This window comes from Nesoenas mayeri (assembly GCF_963082525.1).
Source record: "Nesoenas mayeri genome assembly, chromosome: 3".
NCBI lineage: Eukaryota > Metazoa > Chordata > Aves > Columbiformes > Columbidae > Nesoenas > Nesoenas mayeri.
This window is the reverse complement of record NC_137544.1, coordinates 120869842-120893528: the sequence shown is the minus strand read 5'-3', so window position 1 is coordinate 120893528 and position 23687 is coordinate 120869842. Positions and strand designations below refer to the sequence as shown.

General features: G+C 55.1%; 1 protein-coding gene across 1 annotated transcript; it reads right to left on the bottom strand.

The window, feature by feature from the left end:
* Nucleotides 1–1004: 1004 nt before the first annotated feature.
* On the bottom strand, nt 1005–19353 carry MERTK (MER proto-oncogene, tyrosine kinase; the record flags this gene model as incomplete). Its single annotated transcript, XM_080341516.1, has 21 exons — nt 1005–1434; nt 3367–3503; nt 3769–3928; nt 4108–4217; nt 4553–4671; nt 4802–4894; nt 5001–5081; nt 5566–5661; nt 5746–5831; nt 7092–7245; nt 7502–7655; nt 9962–10113; nt 10382–10565; nt 12479–12594; nt 13186–13272; nt 14455–14628; nt 14853–14953; nt 15096–15429; nt 18200–18279; nt 18575–18886; nt 19319–19353. 21 exons carry the CDS (start codon nt 19351–19353, stop codon nt 1005–1007), a joined length of 3195 nt encoding a protein of 1064 aa, XP_080197642.1.
* Nucleotides 19354–23687: the final 4334 nt, after the last annotated feature.

Sequence of the window (23687 nt, the reverse complement as noted above, 5' to 3'; positions counted from 1 at the left end):
TGACGGGACAAGGGAAACCCCCTTCCATAGCCTCTGCACCCCCTCCCCATCTCCTGCAACCCTTCCCATTCCCTGCACCACTTCCCCAGCCCCTGCGCCACTTTCACAGCCCCTGCACCCTTTCCTTATCCCCTGCACCCCCTTCCCCATCCCCTGCACCCCTTCCTAATCCCCTGCACCCCTTCCCAGCCCCTGCACCTCCTCCCCATCCCCTGCACCCCTTCCCAGTCCCTGCATCCCCATCCCCTGCACCCCTCTCCACCCACTACAACCCCTTTCCAGCCCCTGCACCCCTATTCCCTGCACACTCCTCAGCCCCTGCACCCCCTTCCCAGCCGGCGCCCCCAGGACCAGCAGCTGGGCGCTGCACAGGGTCTCAGCTCCAGCGCCCAGGGCCAGTGGGGCAGCTGGTTCTGTAGAGCAGCCCCTGCCATGGGCAGAGCTGAAAACCCCCCAAAAACAGAGCAGAGGCAGCTGGGCAGGGCCAGGACATCGCAGACTGGGACCCCCCTTTACAGACCAGGACCCCTCTTACAGATTCCCATTTCCCCATCATTGTCGCACCAGTGATTTTCTCAGCAAGCAGCCGAGAACCTGCTGTCTGGGATAAGGGGATTTGGAAGCAGCCGCTGTTCCCATTTGGGCTCCACTTGCCATTTTTGATGGGGATGTCTGGTGGCGTGAACAATCCCAGCAGGAGCCCAGACCATCTGTGGGGCTGCCCATCACAAAAACCACAACAAATGGTGAAAAGGTTAAAAAAAAAGGCCACACAAGGCCAGGTTCCCTTACCTGTGAGCCATGGGGAGCACAAAGACCAAAACCCTCCTAACATGGAAAAAGAACAGTTGCAGCATTTAGTTATTAAGCAACACCCCATGACTTCAACTCCTGGGAAGCGCCAGACCCCACTGTGAAAATAAGGCAGGAAGAACTAAACCAGGCGGCTGTTTATTAAAATAAAACCCTCTGTGTCCTTTTGTTTCTCTACAGGCTCCCCCGTTTCACAGCAGCACTTCAGAGTCCTGCGGGCAGAGCGCGGTGCCCACGGGCAAGGTTTCGGCTCGGCTCCACGTCGAGCCCTCGGCGGCCGCCCCGTCGGGCAGCAGCGGGACATAGGGCTCCTCGTTGGGGACGGCCACCTGCTCCTCCAGCACGTACCGTGCCCCCCACGGGTGGACATCCACATCCACGGCCACCAGCGCTGGCTCCGACACGTCCCCGGGCTCCAGATCAGAGTCCGCTTGGGGGAAACCCGAGTCCTGGGTGGAATCCGGGCTCTCCTCGGGCAGGCTGGTGTTGATGTAGATGGCGTCCCCGCAGCTCCTGAGGGCGGGCAGGTTTTCCAGCAGCTTCTCCAGGTGGACTTTGAGCTGGGAGAAGGTGGGGCGGGCGGCGGGGTCGGCTCTCCAGCACGCAGACATTATCTCGTAGCTGGGGATGGAGGGAGGAGCGTGGTTATCACAAAGGATGCTCCCAGTCCCCGCTTCCCTCCAAACTGGGCAAGCCCTGACCTGCTTTGCATTAAAACAAAGCAAAGCCAACTCCCCCCTTAGGCTGTTGGCCCAAAATAAACCAGATAAAACCCCCTTGCTGAGCTGCTCAGAAACGCAGTTTTGAGGTTTCCACATTTTCCCTTTGCAGATTTATAGATTTTAGGCACTGAAGAGCCCTTGAGCAACAAGAAGGTATTTTGTGGGGTAGAGAAGAGCATCACCAGTCATGACCCTCAGGCCAAAATGTACTGTTTTTGAAAAATGAATAAATACAATACTGAAGCCTGTTTTGTCCAGCACCAACTGCAGAGGGCACTGCTCCCGTCCCCCTGCCACCTCCTGCCGGGTTCCTGGTCTCCTGCACTCCAGATGCTGCTTTTCCCCCCCTGGGTGACACGCCGCTCTGCTCCGGGATCTGCCTTTCACTGGGCACCTCGAAACTCGGGACATTATGCAAATATTGAGGGTTTGGGAGTTTTTGTTTCTGTGACGCTTTCATTTAAGATGTGACGCGCACCGTTCTGGCCGGTTTTCCTCTGAGAGAGAAACTGCGAGTGCGTTCCCTGCTGCCAAACCCACCAGGAAGAAAAGCTTAAATCTTTGCCATTTTTTTTCAAAATTTAGTCTTTATAACTGTTGTTTCTGGGAGAAATGGAGGGGGTGAGGCTGCAGGTGACCCCCCCCCGGTACAGACCAGTGAGACTGGGCTCAGGTTTGCAGTGGGGAGAACGTGGGAACCCCAGAACAGTCTTTGCTGTGATGCACAGGTTTTGCCGGCTTTTGGCCAAATTCGGCGCTAAGCCACAAATCTACAGCACAAATAGTTGCTGTGTCCTTCCAGGGAGGGCATCAACAAGCAAGACCCATGAAGCACAAAGAGAAACCACCTCAGCCAAGCGATGCGCAGGTTGTTCGCGGACGGACAGCGAGCAAAGGGGCTCGCCAAACCACAGAATCCCTGAATGTCAGAATGTCAGGGGTTGAAGGGACCTGGAAAGCTCATCCAGTGCAATCCCCCCATGGAGCAGGAACACCCAGATGAGGTTACACAGGAAGGTGTCCAGGCGGGTTGGAATGTCTGCACAGAAGGAGACTCCACAACCCCCCTGGGCAGCCTGGGCCAGGCTCTGACACCCTCACCCCAACAAGTTGCTTCTCAAATTTAAGTGGAACCTCCTGTGTTCCAGTTTGCACCCATTGCCCCTTGTCCTGTCACTGGTTGTCACCCAGCAGAGCCTGGCTCCATCCTCCTGACACTCCCCCTTTCCATATTGATCCCCAGCAATGAGTCCCCCCTCAGTGTCCTCTTGTCCAGCTCCAGAGCCCCAGCTCCCTCAGCCTTTCCTCACACGGGAGATGCTCCACTCCCTTCAGCATCTTGGTGGCTGCGCTGGACTCTCTGCAGCAGTTCCCTGTCCTGCTGGAACTGAGGGCCCACGAGCGGACACAAGATTCCAGGTGTGGTCTCCCCAGGGCAGAGCAGAGGGGCAGGAGAACCTCTCTGACCTACTGACCACCCCCTTCTAACCCACCCCAGGTACCATTGGCTTCCTGGCCACAAGGGCCCAGTGCTGGCTCATGGTCACCCTGCTGTGTCCAGGACCCCCAGGTCCCTTTCCCCTGCACTGCTCTCTAATAGGTCATTCCTCAACTTATACTGGAACCTGGGGTTGTTCCTGCCCAGATTCAAGACTCTACCCTTGCCCTTGCTCTATTTCATTCAATTTCTCCCTGCCCAGCTCTCCAGCCTGTCCAGGTCTCTGATGGCATCACAGCTTCCAGTGTCACCACTGCTCCCAGCTTGGTGCCATCAGCAAATCCGCTGACAGTCACTCTATTCCCTCCTCCAAACCGTGGGTTTGGTACTCACAGCTCGTCCAAACAGTCCTCGGGCTTCTTGAGGCGCTGCCCGTGGAACAGGTACTCGTAGATCTCGTGGTTCTGCACGCCCGGGTAGGGCGTCATCCCTCGGGTGGCGATCTCCCACATGGTCACGCCGAATGCCCACTGCCGGGACAAAGGGAATGTGCGCTGAATGAGGGGGAATGAATGAGGCTTTTCACGCGGAAAAGGTCACCGCACAACGCCCAGAGCTGCCGCTCCAGCCCTGCCCTCCCCAAAAACTGGGCATAATCAGCAATGATGCAGCAGAGGCGAGCAGCCCACTCAATAAACCTATTCCAGGGCGCCGCGCGGGCAGCGAAAGGTCAGAGAACAACCATAGCAAAGTGCGGAAAGGGAGGACGGCTCGACCCAGCGGGTCTCGACCTACCACGTCGCTCTTGGTGGTGTAGACGCGGTCAGCCAGGGACTCGATGGCGATCCACTTCACCGGCATCTTGGCTATGCGGCCCTGGCGGTAGTAATCGCCGCTGTAGATCTTCTTCGACAAGCCGAAGTCGGCCACGCACACCGTCATGTCGTCCCGCAACCTGCCAGGAGGACACGGGGGCGACAAGATAGATAATTCTGAAGCAGGGCTTGAGGCTGTGCTCTCTTCCCTTGTCTCTCAAGGGTATTTTTAAGGAAGGTTTTATTTAAGGAAGCCGAGTTGTGCTGTAAAACCACAGGTGCTTATCCATCCGGGATAAAGCAGAGGAGAAAAACTCACATGCAGTTTCGAGCCGCCAAATCCCTGTGGAGAAACTGCCGGCTGCTCAGATACTCCATCCCCAGGGCGATATCGACCATGAACTTCACCAGCGTCTGCAGGGGCACGAACTGGGAAGAAAAGGGTGCGGGTTAGACAGCGCAAGCCCTGGTGTGGCCACATCTGGATGCTGCGTCCCGTTTGGGGCTCCTTGGGAGGAGAAAGGCGTGTTGGAGCAAGCCCAGGGACCACGACGCTGAGGCTGGAGGAGATGCTGTGCGAGGAGGAGCGGGGATAACGGGGCTTGTCCAGGCGACGAGAGATTCCCATGGGGTTTTGTGGAGCTGGATCCCACCAAAGCAGGAAGACAGACCACAACCACGTCCTCTAACATTCTCAAGAAGCAAACGCAGGTTTGTCCCCAGGAGAGGCTGACACAGGGCGCTCTGCTTGCCGCGGTCGTTACCTGCGGGGCCATCTCCAGCCGCGAGCGGAGCAGGAAGCTGTGCAGGTCGCCGTATTTCATGAACGGGAGGATCACCATGGGCTTGGGGACCTGCTGGGAGCTCAGCTCGATGCACACGCCTGCAAAACATGGGTGGGTTGCACAGCCCCATGGGCAGAGGCACCGTGGTCCTCTGCGGGACCCGAGCGCTCCCCGGGCCGGTTCCCCAGCCCAAATCCCAGCTGGACGGCGATGAGCCACAGCCCGTACCGAGGAGCTTGATGACGTTGGGATGGTCAAAGTCCTTCATGCACGCTGCTTCGCTGAGGAACTCTTCTATCTCCCTTTGGGAGAAGTTATCCACTGGGAAGCAGAGAAAAAAGGAGGAGGTTTAGAACCCAAAGAGCTTTAACACCCCAAATCTCTGCCACCCAACGTCAAGTTTCGTGAGGCCAGGGGGACGACTTACGCTTCATGGTCTTCACAGCCACCTTCTGCGGGGCGTTCTCGGGCTGCGTGAGCCGCCCCTCCACCACCGACCCGAACTCCCCTGCGCCGCGCCAGAGAAGAAAGCGCTTCAGACAATCACAGAACCATTTCAGTTGGAAGACACCCTCAAGATCATCGAGTCCAAATGTCAACCTAACACTGTCACTAAGCTGTGTCCCTAAGAACCTCATCTATCTGTCTTTTGAACATCTGCAGGGATGGCAGCTCCACCAGTGCCCTGGGCAGGCTGCAGCGCGACTTTTGAGGACACCGCTATGGCCCCGAAGACTTGAAACACTCTCAGGTGGAGATCTCATCCTGTGCGACCTCACCTAGGCGTTCCTGCTCCAGCAGGGGGACTGGACTAGATGATCTTTTGAGGTCCCTTCCAATCCCAAACATACTGTGATACTGTGAAAAAGCTACAGGAGGAGGTTTGTGTCTCAGCAGCAGCAGAAGGACACGAACGCAGGGGTCTTGGCACTTTGTCATCTTATCCCCCCACGTCCCCTGGGCCCGGAGCCGTGTCCATCCCCAACACTCACCCTCTCCCAGCACCTTCCCCAGGCTGAGGGCGCTTCTGTCCACCACGACGTCCTGCAGCTTCTGCTGGAGCTCGCTGCTGACGCCCAGGCTGCCCACTGCGGGACAGAGGGACAGCAGCTCAGCTCACGTCCCACCCGCTGGGTACCCCCATCAACAGCAGGAGAAATAAACCCACGTACACGTGAGCTCCACGGCTCGCCGGCAGTAGGACTTCTTGGCCGTGTAGCTGACCGCCAGCTCCAGGTCGTCGCCACGGAACGCGTTCCTGGCGGGACACAAACAGACCTTGCTGGGCTGCGTGTCCCCCGCGGAAGGAGCCCCCTGCCAGGGGCACCGGAGGAAACGCGGGCGCCCCCATCTTTGTCATTTCCCTCTGACTGGACAGCTGCCATCGCCCACAGGGTCCGAGCAAAACAGCCCTTGGTAAACAAGGCTGATCTGTTGAGTGAGTCACAGAGGGTTTTTTTTTTGGAGGGGGAAATGGAATACTCATTTCCTAACCGGACAGCAGTCCGTGCCGGTAGCAACGCGGTGCCTCCTAAAGCAACCTCTCCTCGTGCCCAATGTGCAAACGCAGTGTGTAAACGCGCTCTGCCAGCACGGGAAACCACCGTCCCTTAGCCAAAAAGAAACCAGAAGGAGCTTCACACCGCAGCCCCGAAACAGCGGTGACGGGCACGCTGCCAGGGATGCTGTGCCCCTCGGAATGGGGCCGTGCGGGGTCCAGCACCGGGAAACGGAGCTCCCAGGTGTCAGGATGATGAGGAGAGAGTGACAAAGCTACACCTGTTAGGAAAGGGACCCTTACACGCCACCAGTTTCCAAACTGGGGTGGGGGTGAGGCTACGGGAGATCAGATTAAATCAGATTCCTTCACTGGCTCATTAAACTCACTTACTGAAATGATGCCCTTCCGAAGGGGTTAATTATTATATATCCCAGTTCCAGCTTGACCGCAGACACCCAAGTGACAGCGCTCATAAGAAAAGCCGCTGGCACCACGATTGTTTAACAAAACCAGCAGCACGGGGCAGTTAAACGCCACTTAGAAAGTCATGAGGACGAGTGAGTAGCGTTGGCTTTATCGTGGCAGAAAACAGCCCTTTGTCCCCATCACCGCAGCACCACTCACCAGCCCAGCACCAGCCTCTCTGCCCACACTGAGCCACTGGGCTCGGACAGATTTGGTGTGTGCCGAGGCAGGAGGGGTTTCTTGGGGCCACAGGATATTGTGCATCTGTGCTCTCTCACCTCCGTGTCAAAACTCCTCCCGCACCAGATTGCACAAGTTTACTTCCCTTTAAAAAATAGGAATAGTGAGCGAAAGGTGAACTGCTGGCCTGAGGAAGAGAGGGGAAGTGCTGTCGCTGCGGTAAAAATACCCTCAAGTCCCTCACCACGGGCGTGAAAAAATGTCATTTGTGGGGATGATGTCAGTGCTGGAGGCAGAAATCATCTCTCCATGGCCAGCGTGGGCTGCCGGCCCCACCGGGCACCTCCCCGAGTCGTCTGCCCTTCGCCTTACCCGTATTTTGTTTCCACGCATCTTTTCTGGATGACCATGGACAAGCAGAGCACCAGCCCGACGGCAACCGTCCCGCAGATGAAGCCCAGGAGCACCACGAAGGAGTCGGCGTTCCCGGAGGCTGGAGTCGAAGAGGGGGCTGAGGTTATTAACCCTGAGGAAACACCCTGTTATTGGAGCTGAAGGAGCCAGCGTGCAGCACCCAGGGGCTGGGGGTATTCCCCAGGGGGTGGAAGCAAACCCAGGAAAGCCCAAAGGGTTATGGGGGAGAAGGGGCCACGAGGACCACGGCTGCACGTGCAGAGCAAGTCTCCTGGCTACCAAATGTCCCAAACTCTTGGCCAACAGCGGGGAAAGCGTCTGGAGGAGGATGGAGGGACGTCAAATCGCCCTCCCCTGCGTCTCCTTACCGCTGCCAGGGATGAAAACCTCCACCGGGCTGCTGAACGGCCCCGCTCCCCCCTTGGTGACAGCGGCCACGCGGATGGAGCAGGTGGCATTGGTGGCCAGCACGGGCAGGACGGCCACGCTGGCGTTGGGCTGCACCTCAGCGGAGACGTTCTGCTGGAGAGGAAGGGGAGAAAGGTCTGGGCTCCGGGAGACAGCAGCTGGAGGGAAACCCGGACATTTATTGAGAATTGGCCCCTTGTCACGCTTCTGTGCCGCTTTGCTTCTGCAAGCCCGGAGGAAACGCGGCAGCGAGCTATTTACAGAGAATAATGGCCCTGCCTGCAAGCGCCGGATGGGATGTGGAGAGGGGCTGAGCGGCGCTTCCCATCCAAACCTCGTCCTGCTGCCGCTCTCTGCTTGTCAGCAGCCGCGGGGCCGGCAGCCCCAGCACAGAGAGGCGAGGAAGGGAAAAGCATCTCACACATGGGCAGCAATGCGGATTTTAACCCAAAACCTCGGTGCTCACCACCGCCGCTCCTCCACAGAGCATCTCCCACCGCGTTCAGCCACAACCCTCCCTGCTCCATCCCTCAGGTGCCCGGCCACCGAGAGTACATCTTAGGGCAGATATTTTCTGCATGTGGTTTTGTGTCAAGCTAATAGTATTTCTAATTTTAAGGGCGTACTTCCTTGCCTGGTAACATGGCAGGAGTCAGCGTGCCCCATGGCACAGACCTTTTTCCTGGGTAAAAACACAAGTGAGTCTTTCCCTGCAAATTCCCCGTTGCTTCACGATCTTTTTCAGCTGGGACAGTGTCTGCTGCTGCTCCCCACCACTCTCCAGCTGCAAAACAGCTGCCCAGCAGCACTCAAAACATCTGGCAGGCTGCTGTGGCCAGCAGTGCCCCAGCTGAACAGCACACGGCTGAGGAAAAGCAGCGGCCGAGGGGGACCAGTGCGGATCGGAGCCGCTCAGAGGGGACCAGCCTCTGCAAGCAGCCCCACGAACCCCCAGAGATGGATGCGAATCGTGTCCGCGGCGCACGCCGATAGCGGCCGCTGCCCCCGCTGCTGCGCTCCTGCCTTCCCACCTCCTCACACCAATGCACCCGAGACCCTTTCCCCACCACCCGCTGCAAAAACGCCCCGGGATCCTGTCCCAGCACAGCCATCCCCGCTGTGTCATCTGAGGACAGAGCGCGGCTGATCTAACAGAGCGCCGGCAGCGGGCGGCCGTGCCGGCAGGACGCAACGGCCAAAATTAATGGGTTTCTATGCGAGCCTTGTGGTCGTTGAGGAATTTCTTCACGTCCCAGCGCCGGCAGCCTTGGCTTAGACAAGAACTGCTGGTTTAAGAATAAAATAAAACAGCTTTTTTTTTTGCAAGTTTTTAAAAACAGTTTTTCGGGCTGGTTGTGGAGAAGAAGAGGCCTGCAGGTGGCCCTGCTGACACAGAAATACGGATCCTCTGCCTTTGTTGTGCTGGGCTTGTTAAACTGTATGTTATTTGGGGGCATTTCACATTCAGCCTGTCCGGGGCCAAAACTCAGGGAGAATAATCACTGACCAGGAATCCAAGCAGAAATTTCCCCGCATAAGCATCTGACTGGGGAAATGCATAAAACAACAACAACAACAAGTTTCCTAGAGCCTAAAGGGCAAGTCCCATTTTTTGCATTTTGCTTGGGGGACAGCAGATATGTCAGCATTTTTTTTTCCATGCGAGTCACAAGACTGTACTATTGTTTCCCTGACTTCACTCGGTCTGGATCTATACGTGCTCTTCTCCAGAGGCGCAAAAGGAGAACAGAAAATGCAGCATCCTACAAAATAATCAGCGTGAGTCACTTTTTCCGCGGTGGGTTCAGGCTGCCCGGGCGCTGCTCTGTGCTCGCAGCCTGGGACGGGAAAGCAAACCACGGGGCGGCGGTGACAGCTGGACACATCTGCGCAATCGTCCTCGATGAACCTTTGCTCGATAGCTGAGATGAGCCAGGAACCCCCGAGAGGTCACCCCAGCACATTCCTGATGGCCGTGCCGTGGGTTTGCATGAGTTAATGCACAGATTAAATCCCAGCGGAGCGAGGAACGACTCACACCCCAGGGAACACATCTTCCCCAACATCTTATGATCGATTCTGTAGCTGAAAGAGGTGCTGCCAAAGCTTGAGTGTCACCCCAAAGATTTGCATCTCGCTTCTGTTTTAGAGAATAGGAGCTGTAGTACCAAACCTCTTGTCTCCTTCGAGCAGAACTGCTTATTTCCAATATTAATGGCTTAGGGCATTGCCATGAGTTACAAAAACACAAAAGAGAGAGACTATTTGTATTTTAAAAGCCCAGGTGAAAGCACAAGAAAGCAGACAAGCTCAGAAAGAATATACAGAAGCCCCAAGACCAAACTGGACATCCCTGCGTGATGCCTGCTGGGTTCTCTTCCAGGCTTTAGCCATTTTTCCCCATTTCCCCAGTGACTTACCAGCCCCTTGAAGCTCTGCCAGTGGTACCAGAGGCGATAGCCCTGCAGTTCCCCATGGATCCTCCCCAGCGGCGGCTTCACCCAGCGGATCTCCAGCGAGGAGCTGGATTCATTGAACGACACCGTGACGTTGAGCGGTGGGGTGGTCGGAGCTGCAGGAATCGGGGAGAAAGACGGTGAGGAGAGCGGGGTGGGCGCAGGGACACAGAAAACGAGCTGTAGAAAGCACACGGTATTTCCTACAGCCTTTAATATTTGCAGTAGGTGGATAAATTTCCCCAGTCAACAGAATCAAGATGTCCCGCCCCATACGCAACCACGACCCTGGACCAGCATCTCATCCAGAGCATCCTGCTCCAAGCGCAGCCGCACGATGGAGCCACGGAAACCCTTCTGGGCTCTCGGGTGCTGGTTTCCTACCTGCCTCGGTGGTGCTGGCGGTTATCCAGGGGCTGAACACCGACCAGCCCACCTCGTTCCCGCAGGAGACGCGCAGGTCGTAGCCCAGCATGGGCTCCAGCCGCGGAACGCGGTACAGGTGGGGCGGCACGGGGGTGTTGAAGAGCAGCAGCGAGGCGTTGCTGCGCGGAACGGCTTCCTTGACCTTAATCGAAAAAACAGGGATTAGTCAGCAACAACCTGCGGCGTGAGGCGTGCGGCAGGAATTTTGTGCCTGTAAACAGGATCCGGAGCCCCATTCCCTCGTGCCTCCCACCCGAACAGCCACAACGCCGCTTTCCTGCACACCGGCTCATCTCTGCCTGGTGGGACATGGACGGCAGGAGCTTCGCGGTGCCCAGGGCAAGGGCTCCAACGCACATGGAGAAAGAATTGCGGTGGGGACGCGGCAGAAATGTGAAATCACCATCACTGGGGGAAGGAGAAGGGAGGGATTATTTGCTCTTTCTCATGGCATGGAGCAAAAGGAGCACTGAATAGCATTGCCAGGTGGCGAGTCCCAAACAAAGTCCTTTTTCATCATTAGTCCTGCAGCTACTGGTGGTGATAAGTCCTGTGGTCTAATCTCAGACCTCATCAGACTCCATCACCACATTTCGCAGCACAGATGAATCCGATGTACTAAAACAGGTCACGCATTTTACACCCGGAGCAATCGCTCTCTCCCCAAAAGGCTGGCTGGTGAGTAACCGCACAGCTGCCCACACAGCCCGTGCAGCTCCCCAAAAAGTGTCTCGTTTTGCGGGAAGCACCACGAGAGTGGCCTGGGCTGGGATGGTGGGGAAAGGGGGAGCAAGAACAGGGGATGCCAGTGCGAGAGGGACAGGTGGCTCTGAAGACAACCCGCAGGACGTGTTTCAGCCTGAACCACAAGCAGAAAGCCACACGGTCCTCCCAAAAGCCTCCGCGCTGGTTTTGGGGTGGCGGGGGTCCTGCCCTTCTGCTCGAGCAACACCAGTACCCCTGGGCAGCCCAGGGTGCTCGGCACCAACGCCAGCAGCATTTCCCAGCCAAAATGAAAGAGAAGAGCCTCATAAAGCTGAGAAGGTCCCCAAGCTGTTGCTAGAGGCGAGCAGTGACCAGATGAACGCGCAAGCTGCTCCTGACAGCACCGCAGGGACCGGCTGCTCTCCTGAGCATCGAGCCCAGCTCAGCCATCTCGATCCTCAACTTGTCGTCTGGAGAGAGTCCACCAAGTTAATGTATTTTTTTTTTTTAAATATGGCTTTTTGCAAACTTAAACAGCTTGAACTTGGCAGGCCTGACAGCAAGTTTCCTTTTTTAAGCACGGGCGCGCTCAGAAATGAGTCACTGTCGGTGGGCTGCGCTGCCCCAGCGAGGGGATTATCGAAGGGGACAGGAGCAAAAGGGCTTAGTCACAGCTGAGTTTGGGCCAGAAATCCTGCCCTGTTTTCCAGCTCCAAAGGCCGTTTCCTAATGACAGACCGTGAACGTTAAGTCACAGGAAATTCCTTGGCTCTCCACCCCGCTTCCCGAGCTCCCGCTAATATTAGCTCTGCTACCTTTTCCCCTGGTAACTCCTTTCACTTTTACCTGGCTTCAAAGTCCCCTTTCTCTCAGCTGGAGTACAGATTAGCCGGTATAAAACACATTTCCACGGGAAAGCAAGTGATGGGCTTGGCCCGCGAAACGCAGCAACATCAAACAGAAGGGAATCACTTGGAAAAACCCACTGCGCGATCCCTTCCACCGACTTTCCCCCTCGCAGCGGGCACAGCAAAGCTGCTCCTCATCAGCAGGCGCTAAACTGGTCTCTAGCAGCACCTTCCAAGCCTCCTTGTCTGTGCCCCAGGACTCTTCTTGCTGCCCAACTTGGGCTCCTCAACATCAGGGCACCACAAATTCACCAGACAGACAGACAGACAGACCGCAGGGTGCGAGTGGGACAGAGTGACAGCTGGCAAAGTCCAACTCAGTTTGCCCAAATCAACGCTCTGGTCGAATCCACGCGGTTCGTGCCCAACACAGATTTCCAAGTGCCTCGGAGCACCTGTATGAGGGAAGGGTGCAGATGCAAAGGGGGTTACGGACACTTACCTGGACCCGGCAGCTGTTCAGCGCGGAGAACCCATCAAAGCCCGGCACCCAGGATATCACGATGCTGTGGCCCGTCTGGTTGAGGACACGCAGGCCAGTGGGTGCGGATGGTATTCCTGCGGGGAAAAGGCGAGGACAGTCAGCTGGAGGTTTAAACTCAAACATGGCACATCTGGATTCCCCCAGTATCCTCCATCCATGTAACGCAGGCGTCTCAGACCACCAGACAGGGAAGCAGGAAAAAAAAGCCATTTGCGGTTATATTTTGAGCACGTTCTATATTTGTGAGCTCTCTGGGCCGCTCAGAGGCAATGACATATTTGGGGAAACACCTTCCTCACGTTGCTGGAGTGGCCCCTGTCAGGAATGTGGAGAATTTCCACCATTTCCTATGGAAAACTGCAAGCATTACCATGGTTGAGAGGGAAGGAAGAGAGCGATACGGCCCTTCCGAAACCCGCGCTGGGGCTGACAGTTCTGCTTTCAAATGCGCTTTTTGGTGCTTCCTCCCACGGCCACGATACTGGGATGACAGGACCGCACTGGGTGATTCTAAATCACTGCTTGGTTTTAAATATGGGTTTAAAATGGGGAAAAATGAGTGTGGGAGCCTTAAAAACTTCTCCTTCAGCTCCTGTGGAATGGCTGCTGGGCAGGGTGGAGGTCGGGACAGCTGCTGCTCAGGTGAGCATCACATCGCTGCTTACCTTTCACGTTGACCTGCCCCGGGTTGGACGCCGTCAGCCCTTTCCTGTTGTGAGCCTCGCAGCTGAACAGCGCCGTCTCATTCAGACCTGTGCGGACCGAAACAAGGGACCTGCTCAAAACGCCCAAGTCGCACCAATCCTCACGGAAAACACTTTCAGCCTTGCTGTCGTATTTTTACACACAAAGGAAAACCTTCATGTTGTGCTCATCGCTCCCCTCCACGGCGTTTGTGCCCAGGCGCTCACCCACCTTCCACGCCGCGAGGACCGAACGTCCCTACGGTGCCGTTGCACAACCTCCTGAGTAAGCGTTTGCTTCGCCTTGGCAAAGGGAAAGGCGGAAAGCAGAAGAGCCCACCAGCACCACCACCGTGGCTGGGATCAGATGACCTATTGCTTTCCGAAGATTGCTCAAACCTCCCGCCTGAGAGCGGAGGACCGGCCGCTTTTGGGGGCCGCTGGAAATACCCACGTGCGGACGGCTGTTTGCCTTCCCTAGGCTGCAGCCATGGCCAAGCGTTCGCTTGCACCAGCAGCACCAGGAGGGTTCAAACGACCCGATCCAGCGTGTGCCAGCGGATGCAAGAGCATCCAAGAGGAATGAGTCACTCTTTCCGGCTTTCACTGCCTTTTAAAGCCTGCCTTTGGACGCCACGGTAAGTCAGTTATAGCCTGGCTGCTAAGTGGTCTTCTCCTCAAGAAATCCCTCCTCTCTTCTGCCTGTGCAGCAAAACCACGATGGGTTTTATGTTATGAGAAGGACTTTTCTCCCTGTGCTCCAGCAGCCCGGCATGGGGACGCTGCAGGAGCCAAGCCAAGCTCTTCCAGAGACATTCGGAGGGGACCACCAGCGAAGCAGCCCAGAAGAGCAGCACCCCACTTGTTGGTGTGGCCACAGGCTGGAGGAGAAACCTGCTCCTTGCTTAGGAAAGGGCAGTTTGAGTGTCCTGCCTCTTCTGGGGAAGAAACCTTGGCAAACTGGTACCTCTGTGGTCCCTCGTTTGCAACGCTGGACCCCCGTGTCCCACTGTGTATAATTTGATGGCCGTATTTTATGCCAAAACCTCCTGGGAAATGTGCCAGTGCTGAGCATTGCAGCAGTGCAGGGTGCCACACAAAGACGAAATAAGCTGCAACATCCCCGTGGCAGCGCACGGGGACACAGCCCCAGCCCCACGGGAGGCACGAGGCCAAGGGGACGGGCTGTGGGATGGCACAGGAGCCACCCAGGTGGCCTAGCTGGCCATGGCAAGGACGCACAGGGCTCACCTGGCACGGTCAGGACCGACGGGGAGATGTGGGGCTTCTCGTTGACTCGGACGTTGTTGCGAAACCAGTAGATCTCCACGGGCTCCGGTGGGCCCACGGCTTGGCACGTGAGGTTGAAGGGACTGTTCTTGGTGACGTTCAGCTTCTCGGGCTGGCGAATGAAGTGCGGGAGCCCTGCGCGGACACCAGGAGGGAGACAAGAGATGCAGAGAGCTTGGACACGCAGCCCTGTCAACAGCCCCAAATTGTCCTGTCCGGGGCTGTGCCCTGCTCCAGCAACCAGCCCCTTCCCACCCAGGACTCTCCGTTCCTGGAGGACACCTCACAGCTCCCAGATCACGGTCCCCGGGGCTGTCACTCTGCCAGGGCACGATGCTTCTGGACCTCCTCTGTCTCACCTTCCAGCTGCACCGCGATGGGATCCGACACCACCTCCACACCAGAGATGTTGAGCTTGCAGACGTAGGAGCCGTTATCCGAGCGTGTGGCCGCGAGGATGCTGCCAGAGAGAAGCATAAGCTGGGCTTGCAAAGCCAGGCTTTGGGGGCCGGGGAGTGTCTGCCCATCCTAGTCCCAAGCCCAAGTGTCTCCCCTGAGGCCAACACTCAGGGTGTAGCTCCAAGCAGGCCGGTAGCAGTTACCTGAAGGTGGAGGTCATGGCCACGTCCTCCTCATCCGAGATCTCAAAGTGGCTGGTGGAGATGCGGTCCAGCAGCTCCCTCCCGTCCTTCCACAGAGAAATGCCCGGGGTGTCCGGCCGGAGCAGCAGCTGAGGCACTTTGATGGAGCAATTAAACGTGACATCCCTGTGCTCGTTAATCACGATGTGCCGCACCGTGGGGTTGAACTTAATGTGTCCTAGGGGGCCGGCGGAGGGCTGGTGGCGGGGCTGGGGCCAGTGGCCAGCGGTGGCCACGCTGCGCTCGGGGTGCCGGGATGGGTACGGCCTCACACCTCCATTTCCATCAGCATTGTCTGCGAGAGAAATCTCAGCTTTGTAACCAATAGCCAAAAAGCGCCCCCCTCCAAAACCCCGCAAAGCCCCACCGCTTCCATTAACATAACAATTAAAAGCAGTTCATTTACAGATGCTCCAAAAGTCCAGAATCTAGGAGACCTCTCTTAAGAGGAGGAAACGTGGAGCTGGGGGTTGCCCTAAGACTATGTACTAGCAGCACCTCCAAAAAAAGGCTTTTTTAAAGCAAACCGGAGCAGCCCAGGCTACAGAAAGTGCTTGGTCACTTGTCCTTCAGCCCGGGAGAGGCAGGAGCTATTTCTGCTGCATCGCACCCCTGGGTCTGGAATATAAAAGGATCTCCGGGCAGGAGGAATTTGGGACTTTACTCCAGTAAAACCCCCTTTCAGGGGCCTCTTCTCGAGCATTTTCAGCTGGGGCAGAGCAAGAGTCCCCGGCGGGGCTCTCTCTGATTTTCTGCTGCCTTTCCAGGACAGGGCGAGCGGCTCCAAAGGAGGGAGATGCTCAGTGAGTCAAGCACAAACACTTTTGCTAAGTTAAGTGCCCCCGCCGAGCTGCTTTTCGCGGGAAAACAGCTGCAGACAGACACAGAAACGCCTCCGGACAGCGCGGAGGAGCCGCCTGCTCTTCAGTGTCTGCATCCCAAGGGCTTTTCCCAGACATTTTTCCCAAGGGAAGGTTATTTACCCATTTTTCCTAAGGGGCCCCACCTACAAATCACTTCACATAGCCATGTCTGTAATGGTGCTCTCCCCCTCCCAAGCCCAGCCACAAACAAGACGAAGAACACCTCCACATACAGCATTTCCCCCCAAACAAAACCCTATGTTTTTAAGATGTAAGATCTAAAGAATATACCACAAACAGATGCTTTTTCTGAGCTTCCCGAGGATTCCACGGGCACACAGAACTCCCGAGCGCAGTGGCAAATCTCCCTGCTGCTTTCAGCGAGCAAAGGCACCGTGCCAGACAGGAATTTCAGCTAAGTTAACTTCCGAAAACAAAAACCCTATTCACAATTTAAAAGATAATACTGCAGGTAGAAAGCACGGCCTCTTTATTTAGCCGGAGTTCAGCTGAGTTTGTTTTGAGGCAGCTCTCAGTCCCGAAACATCAAACGACAAGTTTTCAAAGCTACGTCATGACTGTTGTGAGTAATGCAGGGTGAGCTTCCCCGAGAGCCAAGGAACACAACCTCATTTTGGGGCTGGATACACTCCTTTGCTAAACTGCTCACTATTTTTAACCCTCGAGAAATGTTAGTTCTAGACAGGAATTTGAGAAGGGGTTTTTAAGCTGTGGCGGCGCAGAGGAAAGCGCAAAGCTCTCCTGGCGCTCGCACAAAACAATGGGTTTCCCTTTCAGAAAAGCAAGAAAAAAAAGCCCCTAAGCTTTTCCAACCTGCTTCCTAAGCTCTCCCATCCCAACACAAACAGAGCCCATGTGATTGCTGCAACACGCAGCTCCGAGGCCGGGTCAGCAGCTCCCAAACAGCCAGGCGGCCCCACTGAGATTTGCCAAATGCAAACAAACGGGCGAGCGACCCCAAATCCCCTTCCCTCTGCTGCTTTTCCCCGCGGTTTCCCAGGCTGGGGCTGCTCGGCACATTCCAACCTCAAACAGCTGTTCTCACGCACAATTTCAAAGCTTTCTAAGTGTTTCACCTGGTCCCGGATGATTTCCGCTCACCCCCAGCTGCTTCAAGGGAAAAGGTAAAGGGCAAAGGTGATCTCAACCTTGTTTTCTATACTGATTAGATGGAATGAGGTGTTTGCTAGCCCAGGAGTGAAATACTTTCCTCTCTGACTCTCGTGACAACAGCAGTTTCTCATACGTAGTGCTGGCTCTGAGTACCCCTTCCCTCCTTAGCTCTTTGTGGTGTCTTGGAAGGGATTTGCCCCATGTGGCCCGACACCCTCTCCCCGTGTCCACCGCGGTTTGCTTAGGCTGGGTCTAAAAGCCCACACCAGAGCCCGCATGCCTGCGTGGGAGCCTGTGCACTGGCACGGCTTGGCCCGGGGGAAAAGCCGGTGTGGAGATAAATCCACTTCCAAGTGCAGCGCTGCTCCCCCAAAACACCCGGGATCACAGCAAAACTAACAGAGCAGGTCCCGCACGCCTGGTGAACGGAGCTGTAACAAGGAAGTCTTGCCTGACACTTCAAGACACTTCATTAGGGTTAAAGCAAAAAAGAAAAGCAAAACAGAGGGAGTTGCACAGCCCATGAATGAAGCAGAACATCGCTCTGCTGCAGCCCCAGGAAGGAGGGGATTAGAAAACACCCAGGTCTGCCAAAAGTGCTTAGCCCTGGATTTCCCATTATTGGAAGTAATTCACCTGCTGGCATCATCTTCCTGCGCGGGCGCTTGTTGGGTGAATCCTCACACCCCGACGGGGCAGGAGGGGTGAAGAGCCCCTGCCTGCGGGGTTTCTGACCTCCCCATCCCAGGGAGCTGCCAGAAGGGGTGAATTTCCCCAGGGCAGCACCTCGTTTCCAAAAAGACTCTGGGGGTTCAGACACCTTCGGGATACACCAGCCCAGGACTCCTGGTTAAACCCACAGTGAGGTCCCCTCGCTGCAGATTCTGCTGTCACAGAGTCAAGACTTTTCGCTCCCCCCTGCCCAAAGCAAACACATTCGCCCCTTCCCCGCTAACCCCACCTGCGCACCGAGACCCCCCAGCACGCCCGAGCAGGGGCTGAAACCCCCCAGCAGCTCACAGACCGCGGCCAAACACCGGCAGCACAATTTTAACTCCAAAAAGTTACTTTTCGCCTCTTCGCATTCCTTTTTCCAGGTGACCAAGCGGCTAAAAGCCGGCAGACCGACGGCACCGCGAACCGCGCCGCTTCCCGGAGGTTTTGTACACGGTGGGAACGGGGTGAATCCCAGTGCCCGTCGCCGTGTCCCCGGTCACATCATCCACCGCACCGCCGGGGCAGGACGGCAAAACCCGACTTATGGGGCCGGCAGAGACGTGCCGCTGCCAGACCCCCCGCGCTGAGCTCCCCAAAGGATTTAAGCTGGGCTGAGGTCCGCAAGCCAGGAGCGGGGCACTGGGGTGAAAAGGGGGTGAAATGAAGCAGCATCTGCAGGGAAAACCGAGCAGCCCCGCCGAACCCCCCGGATCCCCACGGACTCACCGGCCCCGCCGCGGGCGGCCAGCAGCGCCCAGAGCAGCGCCCAGCGCCCAGGGCACATCGCCCGCCGCCTCCGGTACCGCCACCGGCTCCGGCTCCGGTACCGCCTCCAGCACCAGCTCCGGTACCGCCTCCAGCACCGGCTGCGGCCCCGGTACCGCCAGCGGCGCCGGTGCTGCCACCGGCCCCGGCCGCGCTCCTCCGCTCCCGCCCCGCCCCGGCACCGCCTCCCGCCCCCGGGGCCCCGCTGCGGGGCGGGGACCGGGCAGCACCGGGGGGTCCCTCCCTCCCTGCGATCGCAGTTTTTGAAGATTGCTATTGAAGATTGCGGGACAAGAGGGGGACCCGTTCTGCCCCCCGCACATCACGTTTTTCGCAACTTTTTCTTTTCCTGGCAGTGTTCCCAAAGCCATGAAATTAGGAAAAGGGATGGTGAATTTTGCGGGATTAGCATCAGGACACCACGGAAACGGAGACGGGGCAAGAAGGGCGGGTTTTTTTAGTGAAGCTGCTCATTTCAGTGTATGGTTTGTAACAGAGCTGGGAAGCGCGGTGCTGCTAGAAAGGAAAAACAAACACAAACCCCAGCCTGAAATCTTTACCAACTGGGAAGAAAATTGTCCTAAGTTCAGTGAAAAATAAAAAGAAAATAACAAATCCCTCCCAGGCTTCTTCGAGTTGCAAAGCTGATTATTCTCTGTGTATTCTGGTGACAGAGGCTCAATTTCCCCCCTTGCCGCCTCTCACATCTTGAAGCGATCAGTGGCGAAGGGAAGGCACATGTCGCTGGAGGCCCCAGTGAAACAGGAGAAGACAAATGTGCTAAAGCTCCTGCAAGAAAACCGAGCATCGCTGGCGGTGCCCAAAAGCCAGGTTTTTGCCAAATTTTGAGTGCGTTCCCCCTGTATTCAGCATCACTCGGGGAGCAGGGAAAGGCATTTGTCCCTCTGTCTTTCCCGGCTGCTGTTTGCGGTCGGTCTGTCTGCACGGGTGCGCTTTCATCCGGCTCCGCTCCCCGTCGCTGCTGGCCTTGCGATTTTTGGGAACAAAGCAATGGAAAACAAGCCTTTGGGCTTTGTGGGGAAATGGAAAACAGCCCCTCGCGTGGGGATCATGTCATGTAATCGCCCCACTAACATGGGGTGAGGAAGCAGGAGCAATTTCTATGAAAAAGGAGGAAAAAGCCAAAACAAAACCAGTGAGAACACGTGGGCAGGTAAAGAGGATTTAAGCGGCTCTCTAAAATCCCCAAATTCAGGTCATTTCTTTACAGCAGGTTGGGTTTTGCTGCAGCTAAACAGGGTTTGTTGCGGTTCATTTGGGCGCAGATCGAGGTGAGGAAGAAGCCGGTGCATGGAGGGGGAGGAAGAAATGGGGAGAGGAGAAACCAGGGGAGAAACTCTGGGCCTGGGTTCATGACAGGAAAGTTCTGGAAGGCAGGAGACACCCGGGCGCGTTGGCTGCCCCTCGGTGAGGTGCAGCTCCCACCTCTCCCGGCCCCGTCCCGGCGCCACAGCCCCAACTTGACCCCCACAGGTTGGTTTATTTGCAGTTCCATTTCGACCCCATTTCTTCACCAGACTATCCGGAGACTTGGGAGGCAACGTAATGCTTGTGAAATCAGACCATTCCCCTTTGCAATTCTGTATTTTTATTTTCATTTTGCTAAATCTCTATTTATTTCTGCTTCCTCTTTGTGTCTATTTTTACTTCTATCTGCAGAACCTCCTGTCCTTTTGAATACCAAACTCTTTGGGCAACGTGTTTTCAGCCCGTTTGTGTTCAACGCGACACCCCAGTCACAGGGCGCACCTCGCAAACCATTCGCAGAGAAAACTGAACATTTTGTTTCGCTATCAGAATGCCTTTTTCCTTCCTTTGAGCACATGGTACACGCTACATCTCTTACCAGGCACATTCTGTCCCTTGGCTCGGCTGTTCCTTCCCAGGACAATTTCTCCCTCTCTTATAGATTATAGCACGAAAGCACAAAACCACCTCCAAAGGTTGGGCACTCGCTTGAGCCTTTCTCACTTTGAGCCCTGTGTGTTCTTGCTTTGCTCACAAAGTATTATTTGTGTAAACACCCCTGTTTGTGTCCAGATGGAAATCAGGTCCCTGGCTGGATCTGTAGATCCAATCCCCCGTGTTTTTTACGCTTGTCTTCTTGGTGAATTCTTATTTCTCCTAAACCTGCCTTTTTCTTCTCATTTCTCAGAAAACAGTAGTGCTTTTTGTCACGGCTTCAACCAAGGATTCCCCAAACCACATACTGGAATCACAGTTTCAAATACACTTTCAATTCTTCCACAGCTTCTCCCTCCGCCTTTGATTTCTCGTGTGAAACTAATATTGTGGAAATAAATCATCCTCATCCAGAGCACGCTACCCTTCCAGCTCCCATCGGGGCAGTTTGTACAGGGTTGGTGTCAGATAAGCACAGCCTCCTTTGGCGCTTCACACCACAGATGCTAATTAAAAATAAAGGGGAAAAAGGGCATTTTCTAGCATGCTGCTTGCACACAAACGCAGAAAGTACGCTGCCGAAAGGTGGTAACCGGCTGTGGTCTGTAGCCAGCACCGCCCTCTTGTTTAGGTGAGCAATGATAAAGGTGAGAGGTAAAGAAAAGAGCTCGTTTTGCAAGGTGTGCGCGGCTGCAGAGACCGCAGGGCGAGCCTGCTGCTGCCAACACGTCCTCCTGGCACCACTGCCCGTGTGCTATAGCGCCTGCGAGATGGGCAGATTAACAGCACGGGGCTGATCTCACCACCAAAACCCTCTGTCCCACCAGGTTTCGGCATCCGAGTGCATCCCCCAGCACCATTTCTGTGTGTTTCGCCGTGATGCTGCAACCACGCAGAACAGCGGGTGCTGGAACCCAAGGGGTGCGCTTGCACACGGGTGACATTGGGTTACGCAGAAATGGTGCCATTCCTTCGGCAAAATCTGGCAGTTCTCATCGGCAAAGGCAGGCTGGCTGCCCGACACCTAGTGCTGGCAGCCAGCCGTGCAGCTGCGAAGGTTTTGGCACCCGTTTTGGAGAGAAAGCGGATGATACAACCTCTCTGCTCTCAAGAGAGGAGAAAAGCCGCCTGGGGCACCGACCACAGGTGCGTCAGGAGCTGCGATTTACCTGGTGTAGGTCAGCAGAGCCCACATTTCACACGAGTTACGTTCATCTACACCCCGAATTTTGTGCAGAGGGTCGTACGACGCACCTGTTCGCCCCTCCAAGGCTACAAAAATATCAGATATGTAGTGTTTTCTGCTTCCTAAGCACCGTGCCTGCCTTTGGAACGTACCTGCTCATACCCACTGTGCAAACCATGCAGGTAAATGAACTCCAGGCTGCATAACTTAAAGCAAAAAGACGCCGAAGCGTCTGTGTAGGAGCTGTTAAAATATTTAATCACAGCAATACAGACCTGGCCGGAAGGGGGGATTTTGTGGCAGGTCTCAGATCTGCAGGACAGTCCTTCAGCTGTTTGTGTAGGAAACAATAACCTTGCCAATAGAATAGGCCCAGGCAGGATCTCTCAGCAAAGTGTATTTTATTAGCGATTTTGCAAGACTGAGTGTTCTACCTAAGGGCAGGCGCACAGAATAGGGCAAAAAGCCCCTGCTTATATCCCCCCGAAATTCCAGATTGGCTCCCCCGTTCCCCATCGGTTGGTACTGCAGGGTTTACAGACGCCTGCCTCAGTTTACCCATCCCATTCATCTAATTCTAACAACCACCTTATGGATTAATTTAAAATATGGATTCCTTGCTCTTTGGCTGCGCTTCTCCCTAGATTATTTGTTTTAAAATACAGGTATCAGTTTGCATTGTGGGATTAGTTCGAAGAGACTTTGGTTTACATTGAGGATTCATAGTCAGATGTCTCTCAGTCCTTCCCCCGGCTGGGATCAGGTGTGAAAACAACATTCCTCCTTCTATGGCTCCTTCCACGGGCTGCCTGCCCGTGATACCTGTATTTATGACTATTAGACTGTATTTTAAGTAATTACAGAACCCATGCTTCAGGAGAATATTAAGGCAGCAAACTTTAAAGATCAAACAACCTTGTAACCATAGGGGCTTTGTATAAGCAGACCTTGTAAACATAGGATCTTTGTATAAGCAGACCTTGTAACCATAGGATCTTTGCACTTGGTAGTTCTACCTTGTTATTGAAATCGACATAGATTTAGGACATATTCTTGTAAAATAGGTAACTGAGAAGTAGCTGAGAAACTTACGAATGTTGCTTACCATTGCTTAAAAGGCAGCTTGTGTTAGAATAGGTGTGGAATATGTAAATAGCTGTCAAGAATTGTAATAAATGTGTAATTTTTCTGTCCATATAAGCTATGTATGACCACCTGATCAGCAGTGAACCTATGGGGGGAGAACCCCGGTGCCGAATAAAGAAATGCTCCTTTTAAAACCCAAAAACATGGTTTAAAGAGATTATTAACTTGCTGATTTTACAGCAGAGACTCGGTTTCAAAGCTCGGTGTGACCGCACCACTGAAGAGAAGCCACTAAATTAATGTATACTGTGATTAAGTTACAAAAGACGTGCCCATCGTCAGCCAGTTGACATGATCAATGGTTTCTGACCACCTGCAAAAACTGGGGGTGTTTTTCAAGCGTTAGATCCTCCTGCACAACAAGAGACAGGAGATTAAGTATCAGAGTGCTTAGTTGATAATTAGCTCATAATTAATAGATGTATTGTAAGAAAGGAACTAAACAATTATAACTGACATCATCGATTGTTCCTTGGTATTGATGCACGTCAACATTGTCAAAAGATGCGATGCATATGTAATAATTATGTGAATATCAGCAACTCAAGAGCGCCCAGTCTTTGGATGGCTTATGGATACAATAAAGAATGCCGCTTATCGGTATAATTCACTCCGCTGTTAAGTTTATTTTTCAAATTTCAAAATAAAGAATGCCGCTTATCAGTGTAATTGACTCCGCTGTGGATCTTTATGGTCCCACGTCCCCAAAAAGCGCGTTTGTAGGGGAAGGTCCCGCCCGGCCCCGGGGCGGGCCCGCCGCCATGCCGCTCCCGGCATCCCCCGCGCCGCCGCAGCGCCAAGATGGCGGCGCCCGTGTGA